We start from the raw sequence: 12063 nt of genomic DNA, 5'->3' as shown, positions 1-12063 counted from the left end.
TAAAACCCCAGAGCTTAGGGAGTCTCCGGCTTCAGATGTAGCCCTGAAAATGAAATATTTTGTTCATAAAAATGTATTCGTCACAAGTACAAATCCACTCTCTCTCTCTCTCTCTCTCTCTCTCTCAATGGATCTATACCCTCTCCATCTCTTTATCCTCATCCTTTCTACATCTCTCTCTCTCATTATCTTTTTCTTTTCTTTTACTCCTTCTCTTTATCGATCTCCATCTCACATCTCCTTTGCTTTTACCCCATCTCTCCATCACCATTTGTTTTCTTTTTCTTCTGACTTCAGAAGGATACATGATGTACATGTAAGCCTCCTTCATGACCCTGGGGAGTGTTTCACAAAGATGGACTTTAAGTTGGACTTAACTATGGCAGGCCATTCATGCCACTGGTTGCTCTTATCATTGGTATCTCAATTATGATCTTTAGATAATATATATTCCTTCAATAATGAACTATCAAAACAGGTCAATTCTGTAGATTTGTGACCACGATTTGTACATCCCTTGAGAGACCAATACCAGTAAATGGTGAGAGCAAACAGTGGCATGAACAGCCTGCTATAGTTAAGTCCAACTTAAAGTCGATCTTAGTCTTTGTGAAACACTTCCCAGGGCAAACATATTTCCTTACACATAATAAGCATACTGATACAACATTGTGTAATGTGTTTCCTTTAAAACATAATGTATTATAATCATTGAAAAAGGTGAGAGACAAAACTCAAATACCCAATAGAGGTGCAACAATTAGGAGAGGAAGAACTATATAACATATCTGATTTTTGTTTTCCAACAAGTACTGACGGTTCATTCAACACAACATTTCAGATTCCACTACACAAAAGTAAAAATACAGAAAAAACAGAAAAGTATTCAGTCAGACACCATAACTTGATATTAAAAGCAATTTCTTCTGGCAAAATCTGCATAAGAATTATTTCAGGTGGGATTTATTTCAAACTGATGTATTTTCTTGATATGGGCATTGGAATGAATACCCAAGGATAATAAACTAGTAGTCCAGTTCATGACTGTTTTACTATTATTTTAATACATATACATACTGTTGTTCAAGGACAGTAGTGAAATTGTGATTTTCTCACTATAATACAATTAAAATTAAGACCCCAATGCATTTGAGAAGCCTTGAAACAATAACATTATAAAAAGTAATACAAATCTGTTTTGTTCTTCTTTAGATATTCACAATTTGTCCTTATTTTCAGTTAAGGTATAATAATGAATTGAACATTATGATCTGAACTATGATAATCACTTGTTAAGGGAATCACACATAACTAAACAGAATTCTTATGCAACTAAAAAATACAACAATCAACCCTACAAATGAAATGTTCACAAATGTTTTTAAAACTTAAACAAAACTCCAATAAAAAAAAATTCACCAGTAATGAAAGAACAGCTGCCAAAATCACATCCTCTTTGTGTACATACATATTACAAAATACATGTGTATTCTATGATACTAAACAAACTGAAAAATGTGTCTTTATTTTACCCAAGCAATTTGGGAATAAAAATAAGTAAATTTATCAATAATATCACAATACAAACAATGAGCAATGTGGTTGTAATAAAAATCTCAAATAAGAATCAATATTTACATATTTTTTAATAAACATACATTTTAAAAATACATGTACATACATATAAATAAGATATAAAGTGAAACAAATGAAATTTTACATCAGTACATGATAATATTATCTGAATTTATAGACACGGCATTACATCGTCACGGTATTTCATCTGGTAAAAAGGAAAAGTGGAAAAACAATAACAAGTGAAAATAATTGGCTACTTCCATTACTGTTTGGTTTGATCATTTCAATGCACTCTGTAAATGAGGAACTAAAAAACCACTACCAGGTGACACATGTACAAATGACATGATCATACACACAATAAATTCAGTGCTACTGTAGATACTTCTTTGTCTAATATGGTTTATGGTATACTTATAGTTAAGTTAAAGGTAAAGACCAGTATTGGAAACGCCCCAATTTCAAAAAATGAAATGGAAGCTCTCATTACCAATCATGTGAAAGAATATGTTTTGACTAATACATGATGATAAAAAATTCGCCGGGAAACCGCCTACTAATTCATATATTTAGTAAATTTGTTTATCTCATGGTCTGTGAGAGATATAGGGTAGTCCCATATACATCTTTCTGTGTATAGTGCTTGTAACTTTACGAAGAATGGGCCAAATTTCTTATCATTTTGACGATTCCAGAACCTTGCAGATGCTAGATGCTAGATGATCAACCTTTTCTGATCGATTCCACAACGTTTCTTTCACAATGCAATCGCATGACCATAACTGGTCTTTAGCTTTAAATTAACAATTAAATTATTTTGTTGTTGTTGTTTAATTATGTGAAAAATTGACGTGTCTCAATTTATGTTTCTTGAAAATGTGACATATCAAAGCTTACATCTAAAAGCATTCAACAAAGGCCCTAATTCAACCAGTCCACCTTTATTTCTTGAGTTACGAAAAACACAAAAAACATGAAATTTACAAGGGGTATGAATGATTTAGTCATAGTATCGATGCCTGATATTATTATGTGGCAGTCACATCAGATCCAACCTTAAAGCCTTGTTCAGACACGACATGAAAGGCTTTTTATAGCTCAGAGTTCAGTGCATACGCAAAGGACCTTCGATGCTCGCAGATGCCATTCATTTACATATAAAATAAAAACACAGTTGCGTTTGTATAGCGGTTTACTACGGCATACCTGAACAAGCCCTAACTGTCTGTGAAGCAAGCCAAATTCCTTGCTACTTGTCATCAACATGCATTTTTATCATCTTCACCCAAAATTCAAATCATATCAGTACCTTGTACCTTGTATTTCATATATGATGGTACACATGCTCTATGGTGGTGGGTATATAAATATATGTATATTCCATACTTTGTTTCATTTTATTAGGTGGAAAAAACAGTATTGGTGAGTATCACATCGCCACCAACTTGCACTATTGCACTTTATACTACATGTGCTGTATTAGCATTTCTGAATATCAAAATCTAGCAGGGAAGATCGAGTTCTCCAAAAGGAGCGAGACAAACATGAGCAGTCACCATATTATGCCAGCTGGCAGCCAGTTTCAAACAATTTAGATTTTTTTTTCTCTCCACAGTGTTTTCTTTTCATAAAAATGGAGCTGTAAATATTCAGAATCAATAAAAATCATTATTCTTTGGGGGTAATATTGGTTAAATATCTAATTTAATTAATGCCACCATGTGTTTATTTTTTAATGGTGAAATGCACAATGAAAACAAAAGAAAAATACTACCGTATATCTCACCTGAAACAAAGCACTCATCAAAATACTCCTTTTTTTCATTTGGAAATGCAATGTGTATGTTAGTACACTGTAGGTAAAGGCAAAATGAATGTTATGCAAAAGCAGCTTTACATGTATATACAAAATAAAAAATACATGTAGTGCTCTCTCTCTCTCTATCTCTTTCTCTCTCTCTCTCTCTCTCTCCCTCCCTCTGTAAATCCTTCCACCACTTAGATAATATATACAATATAGATCTTTCATCTGTATCTAAAGTTTTTAAACAGATATAACTGATACATTATTTGTTCGAGTGATAATTTAAATAAAGAAGCATATAGGAAGTCTTTTCAAGTTATAAGCACTTTCTGCGGCTGAGAACAAGAAGGGCACGATCTAAGTTTTGGCAAAAAAAATGCTGAATAGTAACACAATCTTGCAGGTCTTCTATTGCTCTTGTTACCATATAATATTCCTAGATCTTGTTCATTTTTTTAATAAATGTTTACTTGCCTCAATTAATTTATCGATTTTGCCATCACCATTTGTAGCAAAATGGTATTTAATCTTTGTTGATTTTGTATCAGGAGATCCTAAATTCTAATAATCCATCAACTTTTGGTTAAGACTCCCAGCAGAATATGATAATCGTGTACTTTTGGCTCTTTGCAGGCAATATAACAACCAAACATGTTGCAATGGCCCCCATTGGTGAATGTTGATACACCAGGCACACCGAGAGACCAACGCCGGAGCAACAAAGGACCAAAGCACAAAGTTGATTGGTTGAAATTGGTCTGGGGTGGGTTTGGCAGTGTTACTGAGGTTATATCTTGACTCAAAGGTCAATAATCCAAAATCTAATAGTGAAACCTGTACAGAAAGACCAGCTATCCAAACAAGTTATTCTCATTCTATAGTACTCCTGATTCTTGTTTGGCCTCATTAAGCACATCTTCACTTATTTTTTGTTATCTCAAAGCTCAACTAGTCAGCATGGTAAATGCCTACGCAGGACCCTGTTTCATGTATTAACAAGGGTCAATATTCTAATTAGAATTTGCCCGCAGCCAATCATGTTCATCAAGTTTAGTAGGTTATATAAAATTATGATCTGTTAATGGGCAAGTCCAAGATATTTGGTAAATTATACTTTTGATGTCTGTTTATGTTCACGATACTATCATACTTGTAACAAGTATAATGGTATCGTGAACATAAACTGACATAAAAAGTATAATTTTAATTAATATTTGTTTTGATCAAAGCTCTAGGAGGGCCTGAAATCAAATAATAATAAATAAATAAATAAATCTGAAAAATAAAACAGTTAATATGAGATAACATCTTTAAACGCTTTACACATATTGTTATCAGATAAACTAAAATAGTAGATGTGGCCGGTAATATGTGAGAAAATAACCTGGACTTACGCGATTTGAATATGGCAGATGAGCCTTGTGCTCAACAAGTAATCCAATAATGTCTACTCTACTTTATGAAACAGATTTGATGAAACAGGACCCTAGAGGTGGTCTAGAACTCATCATGGACGTTTCTGGCATAGTTGTAGACTTTACTGCCCAAGAAAACAAAGTAACTATTGCTGACTTCCCTTGGTGATAGCTTCCCATCTCCATCCATATCAGCCACTCCCATCAGATGTCTGGCTTCACTCTCTGCATGTTGCTTGTTGCGTGGGTCCATGTATTTCTGATTGGTAGAAAAGCACAAAAGACAACTAGTAAATATATGCACTAAGAAGCATGGTGGCTCAGTGGTAGAGCAGTGGTCTCGCAACCGGGAAGTCCTGGTTTCAACGCCAAGTCAAGGCACTGATCCTCATTACCAAGTCCCTCGGAGAGGACTTAAGGCCATCGGTCCCCTGTTTGTTTACTTACAAGCATATACATGATTTCTTAGCAGTCAGGTAAAATAAAACAATCATCATCATCCTCAATATATGCTATGTTAGGTTCAGAACCAACAATAAAGTTGTCAGAATTTATTTCTTTAGTTGCTGTCATTTTAGTGATATTTTCTGTTTAAGATATTTTATTTGATGAAATTTATTTATGTTTATTCATTAATATAAAATAACATGAAAGTTTGACCTGGGATTTTTACAAGCAATAAAGTTATAGAGAAATAACAACAAAAAGAAAGAAAAGTAATGATGGAAATATTAATATATACTCAGAATCAAGCTTTTTGATAATATTCACCACTTTTAGTGTACTCCTGTACACATACTTCCATTGGAAGAGCAAGAATATAATAATAGGCAAACAATAAGCTATCTATGAGCTCCAGAGCAACCAAAGGTCTCTGTTTGTTTGTTATGTTTTATTTTAACCTGTTGACGACTGAGGTAATTGCTGTTGTTGTTTGTTTTTATTAAGGAGAATTTCCAAGCCGTCTGATAATATACATCACTAATAGTTTACTTGAGGAGTACTGATGACATCTATTCAGAGAAGTCAGTAATTTTCCCTATTTGTTCTTTTGTAGGACTTATTGGTGGTTACGAGCAGTCATGAAATATATGTTTCAAAATATACTTTTCATCCAGAAATTAAAAAAAAAAAAATCATGATACTGGCCCATATACCTCAGTCACATCAACAAGAAAGAAATATTAATTACACTGAATGGCCAAGATTCAGTTGGTTTGAAGGCGGTTGGAAGCGGTTGGAACCAGTGTGGAGTCTGTTTGGCGGTGTGACTGAGGTGATAACTTGTGTATAATATTAGCTTAAAAAAGGAAAAGTAAAACTCACTTCTAATTCTTCAAATGTTGCTATCCCATCTCCATCCAAGTCGATGTTTTCTTCAAACTCATTCTTCCTCTCCCTGACCCATTCATCGTCATTGGCTGCTTTACCTAAGTCCAAGTGTGCATCGTCAGGAAGGGAGAGAAATTCCCGGAGGTTCAGAGCAGTATCATCATTTTGATCTGAAGGATAAGCAAGAATTTGAAACGGCATCATTTTCACATATTCTTTGCCAAAATGCGACATATAGATTTTTATTTGAAATACAAACATGAAAATAAAACTGCATATAAGTTTCACATATTCCCTGCTACAATGCAGTATGACACGGTTCAAGTCCCACGGCGCCACTTATGTCCTTTGGCAAGACATCTACATTTGCCACTCTCCACCCAGGTGTTAAATGGGTACCGGGTAGGATGCGAAAGCTAATTTCTTTATATTAGCAAGTGTGCCCTTGTAAAAACTACACCTGGCTGAAATGCTCCCCAGGGAGTGGAGAATGTGTATACATTGTGTGCAGGTAAGCCGGAATCCGATGATCGGGGTAATAGTATATATCTGTAAAAGCGCTTTGAGAGGGCCTTTGGTCCAGAAAAGCGCCATATAAGAACAAACTATCATTATTATTATTATTATCTATTTTGGCCATACTTACTGAGATCATGTAAGACTTCCTCAACCAGCATGCTAAGCATACTCTTACAGTGCTCTGGATGAAGGAAGGCCAAGAACTCCTCCACGCTCAGAGAGTTATCATTGTCCTCATCCGCCCGGTCCCATCGATCACGATACATGGCATAGTCCTCTGTAGGGGCATAAATAAATAAATAGACATTTTTCAAAATGTGTTCAAATTTATGCCCGATTACCTAGCAACAAGATATTACATTCACATTTGATATCCTGCCAGCTGAACAAGACTGTTTATAGGCCAATAGACTACAAGCACACAGTTGCTGTCTTAGCAGTCACATACAAATAAGCATCAACATCAACAGAGGGTCCACTTGAACATTAGAGTGAACCCAGCAGGGGCACCACTACAAGCCTCTGCTAAAGATAATCACCATTTTTAAAAATTCAACCTGGCCTTAAGACCATGTTTCAGTGGGCTCTTATTGGCCCGGGACCGAATCACATGTACAAAACTTATTTAATGTATTATTATCATTTCAACAGCCTTGTGACTTGGAATGGCTGACCTGGGCCCAATTTCACAAAACTTGTCATCAATGACAATTGACAGTTTTTGTTTTAAGCTACTGAAATCCTTGCTTCTGATTGGTTATCAGCAGATTTGTCATTGATTTTTGCCTTTTGTTATTGAAAAAAGGCTTTGTGAAACAGGGCACTTGACTATGTGACTGATACTCACGTTCTAATGTCTCATCAATACTGAGCTTGCCTTCCCTGTAGGCTTTGAGCTTCTCTTCATCTAAACCTCTATGCTTGAAGAACTGCTCCCTGTATTCATCCCACTGTAAATACCCTGAGAAATAAAAAGAAGAACAAACATTGAAAGAATGGTTTCAAACAAGTTACCGGTATTCAATTTTACATCATTCATAATCTCTCTCTCTCTCTCTCTTTCTTCCTTTCTCTTATTCCTTTTCTCTTACTTTCATTTTTTTTCTTTTTCTCTCCTACTCACTTTTCTCTATACATCTTATTTACTTCCCTTTCTTTCAAGTCTGGTAATTCTCACAGAAGACGTGCAAAACTTCATCTGATTCATATGTTTAATTTCATGAGGTGCTATCTCATATAAATGTATGTTCATACAAATATAAGAAATATTAATCTCTGTACTGCATTCTTGATTTTTAGTAGAAACCAAAGAGAAATGAATTACCGTCTTTGTTGGTATCTACTTGTGGGAACCCTTGACGGCTGGATGAAACAGCTTCAGAATAATGTTCCGCTGTCTTCTCCTCAATCCAGGCAGCAAGCTCATCCATCGTTAGAAACTTGTCCTCGTCTCTGTCAGCCCTGGATGAAAGACAAACGAAAATGGCAAGATATTAACCTGCAATTACTACTCTCCACCCAGGTGTTAAATGGGTACCCGGTAGGATGCGACTGTCATTGTTGGACAAACAGTTTTTGAGTATCATGTATCGCCTGGCTGGAATGCTCCCTAGGGAGTGGAGATTGTGTGCGGGCAAGCACTGAATCCAATGACCGGGGTAATAGTATATTTGTAAAGAGCTTAGAGACATTTGTATTAAGCGCTATATAAAAATTAAATATTATTATTATTAATGATAGCATTCTATTTTAAGCCCCACTGTACTACTTATAGCTACTTGCACCCTCTATATTGCAAACAATGCCTAATCGGTGCCTGTTGGTCCCCCATGATCCCCTTTTTCTTATGTTAATTGAGAGCTGATTCGATGAGACTACCATCTGTCAGTGATCTTACAGGATGGTCTAATCCCCCCTGGCCAAGCTAGTACAGACAGGCTTTTTAGAAGGCAAAATAGAATCATTCCTACTAAAAAAAGGATTTAGTGGCAGCCGGAGCTTCATTGTACATGTACATGTAGGTTGTGTGCACAAGTCAATTCAAAATCATAACTGAATTTCAACAGTATCAACAAACTAGGCTTTGTGATAGCAAGATTTCAGCGAGGGAGGACAGTCCACCCCCCCCCCCCCCTACTATGCCCTTGAAAGGTTTAATGAAAAACAACAAATTTGATTAATATTAGGACATATTATGTAATGAGAGTAAACTTTTTATCTTTCTTTCTCTTTTTTTTTGTGGGAGGGGCAAAATTTGGTCTTAAAACTTTGTCATAACTTATACAAATTGCATGTACATGCCAATCATAATGGATTCATTGAATAATTATTAGTAAATGAGATATGAAAATAATAAATGTTGAGTTTTAGGACAGAAACAGTGCTTCTTAGAAGCCTAGAGCACCATATATAAAATAACTGAATTGGATCTATTCAGTAGATGGATGTGGAAAATGGTGATTTCATTTAATTAAGCCTGACGTTAAAATGCTACACATTTTAATACAAAATGAAATGAAAATATGAAAGAAATATTTACAATTTAAATATTTCCATGAGCCGCAGTCTGCCCTCCTCCTCCCGTACGTCAGTCATCTCCTCATGGGCTGGACCCCAAAACAGCTCCTGTTGGAAATCTTTATTCAGCGCTCCATTTCTCTCCATCTTCACAGCATCAATGTGATTGTTTGGAAATAATTCAGGATTGGGTACACCTGGAATGTTTTTACCGTCGCCATTCTCATCCATTTTCAGTTTTCCGTCATCTGGAATTACAGCAGGCCGAGCTAAGCAGTCCCAGGGTAGATTTGTGAGGATTATTGCACAGACAATGAGGGAGGGTGAAGGCAACTTCATGATGCTGATGATGCTGAAAGACATGGTCCAAACTTTATTTGAAGACTTGCTGAAGACAAAAAATATTATCAAAAAATAAATACACATCATTAGTCTAGTAATAATATAATATAATATAGACTAATATTCCGCTACATCAACAATTTCTGTGTAAGCACTTTACAGACATTATCAGCGACTACAAGAGGCCCAATTTTATCTGTTCTCATGGCATGTTAAACCAGACATAATTTTAGCAGTAAGGGTGCTGGTCCGAGAAACGATGATATCCTTGTAAACATGGACAAGTTGCGTCCTCGCTGATGTTTTTTTTTATCAGCCCTTTGCGGGTTTCGGGTTCCCAAATTGCTGGCTGGCGATGCAAAAAACAGATTCCACGTAAGAAAACAACACCAGTTCACCGTCTACTTTTATGGGTTGTCCATCTTCCCGAGAATTTATCGCTCATGATGTGAAAGTCTCTGTACAAAGTCAATGTAAAACGCATCAAGAAATTATTGCAGAATCTGTTTTTTCACACCGCCAAGACGCCAAACACGAATTCCAGACAACCCGCCCCAAGACAACCCGCCACAATACCCTGGACATCTCGCCAGGGTGGGGTGCCTTTTCGAACAACTCGCCACACTTTTTTCCCCTCATGATTTCTAGATCTATTATCCCTCATCTTAGATGAAATTGTCATTTTTCATGATTTTCGTGCTTTTATAAACACAGTCATTACAAAGAATAAAGAATAAAGATGATTTCCCTTGCAACAATAATATATTTTTGACAAACCAAAGGCGTACGATCGCCAGATCATTGGGATAACTTCTCGGTATTTAGATCTAGAGGTCTATAGCAGCTGCATTTTTCTGTCTCAGAAATTGTTTAATGGTAGGATACTGGAAGCACTGGCGTACTGATAGGGGGGGGGGGCGGTTATTTGACCCGCGAAATAAAATCGAAATGTGATTTATTTCTAGATTTTCTGGGTTAGTTTCGTCAGAGGCGGCATTCTTCATGGGGGGGGGGGACACTGTGCCCCCATTTTTTCAGGTTCCCCTAAAGTGCCCCCTTTATCCTTTGTACATTTCCTTTTCTCTTCTGATAATTTTTAATGGTAGGAATTCATGGAAGGGTACTGGAAGCACTGGCATCCTGATGGGAGAGGGGGCAGTTGACCCGCGAAATAAAATTGAAATGTGGTTTATTTCTAGATTTTCTAGGTTAGTTTCGCACAGTCCAAAATAGATTCTTGTTGTGGGTCTTGTTGCAAGCGCAAGGAAAATCATCTTTCTTCTTTAGAATAGCTCTCAAAATACTCACAATTTCCATGTTTCCCGTCATGACTGTGTTTATAATAGAATAATGAATACATAACATGACAATTTCATCTAAGTTCATGAAGATGAGGGATCTTAGATCTAGAAATCATGAGGGGAAAAAAGTGTGGCGAGTTGTCCGAAAAGGCACCCCACCCTGGACAACTCGCCTGTGGCGAGTTGTCCAGGGTATTGTTGCGAGATGTCCAGGGTATTGTGGCGGGTTGTCTTTGTGGCGAGTTGTCTGCATCGGAAATATGAAACTTCTGTGAACATGCGGATGATCCTTATTTTTACAAAGACGATCTAGAAGTCTACTACCTGACTGCATGCCTGGTCCCTATGTCTGGTAATCAGACATGCAAGTCGGGCAGACATCAAGCAAAAGCTAATAGGTCTAGATCTAGGTCTAATTCATTGTAGACTCTACTGACATTTTCTGATTTACATTTTATTCTCAGACCAAAAACTGAAAAAGACCAAATGTTGGAGTTGTTTGTGATCAATTCTACTTTTATTACTCTTTTCTAAATGATTTCTGGTTTCTACATTTTGTAATTTCTTTCCTCCTCTTTCTCCTCCTCCTCCTCCAGCTAGCAGATCCCCCTAGCCCCTCCTCTTTCTACTTCGCCATCTTCAACTGATCTTCTTTCGAACATAAATGAAACATTAAAAACATACGCATATCATAATACGTGGGACTACACAACAAAAATTACGGAAACGAAAACCCTCTCACAGTTCAGTAAAACTACTTGTCTAAATTGTGTTTGGATAAAAATAACAATTGAAAACTCACCTTTTATCAAATACGTGTAAATATAGGCCTAGAGTCTAATGCTCCATTAATTATAGTATTACAGCCTTTTCACGAGTCAAATGCGATGCATTTATACGTGGAGTTTATCTTCATCATGGCTCAGTGACCAAATTAAATGCCAAAATAATGTAATGTTTTTCACGGAGAGGGCTCACTAGCACTATAACAAAATGGTGCTGCAATGTATCGCCAAACCCCACTCGACGTGGAAAAATATAGGTCACAGTTTTCCAGGTTTTCCCGAAGTTCAGGAAATATTAGGAAATTTATGCTTTGTCAATGAAATCATCTGGAGATTAAATGATTCATAGATTTTCAGGAAATTCAAGAAAAATCCAAAGCCAAAGGAATTTACGGAATAGACCTACTGAAAAGGTGAAAACTTCTCTTTTATCTTTTTGTTTATAAACTTTAGAAGCGTATATAGTTTTA

General features: G+C 36.2%; 1 protein-coding gene across 1 annotated transcript; it reads right to left on the bottom strand.

Annotated features, from left to right (window-relative positions):
* Nucleotides 1-3188: 3188 nt before the first annotated feature.
* On the bottom strand, nt 3189-11749 carry LOC578559 (45 kDa calcium-binding protein). Its single transcript, XM_011673367.2, has 7 exons — nt 11611-11749; nt 9188-9553; nt 7973-8109; nt 7496-7609; nt 6776-6925; nt 6124-6299; nt 3189-5056 (listed from the first exon to the last, which is right to left on the bottom strand). Exons 2-7 carry the CDS (start codon nt 9526-9528, stop codon nt 4880-4882), a joined length of 1095 nt encoding a protein of 364 aa, XP_011671669.1. The 5' UTR covers nt 9529-9553; nt 11611-11749; the 3' UTR covers nt 3189-4879.
* Between the last annotated feature and the right edge of the window lie 314 nt (nt 11750-12063).

Source organism: Strongylocentrotus purpuratus, unplaced genomic scaffold (genome assembly GCF_000002235.5).
Source record: "Strongylocentrotus purpuratus isolate Spur 01 unplaced genomic scaffold, Spur_5.0 spur5_scaffold_16, whole genome shotgun sequence".
Lineage (NCBI taxonomy): Eukaryota > Metazoa > Echinodermata > Echinoidea > Camarodonta > Strongylocentrotidae > Strongylocentrotus > Strongylocentrotus purpuratus.
Note: the sequence above shows the minus strand (reverse complement) of the source record. Positions and strands in the feature narration are given on the sequence as shown.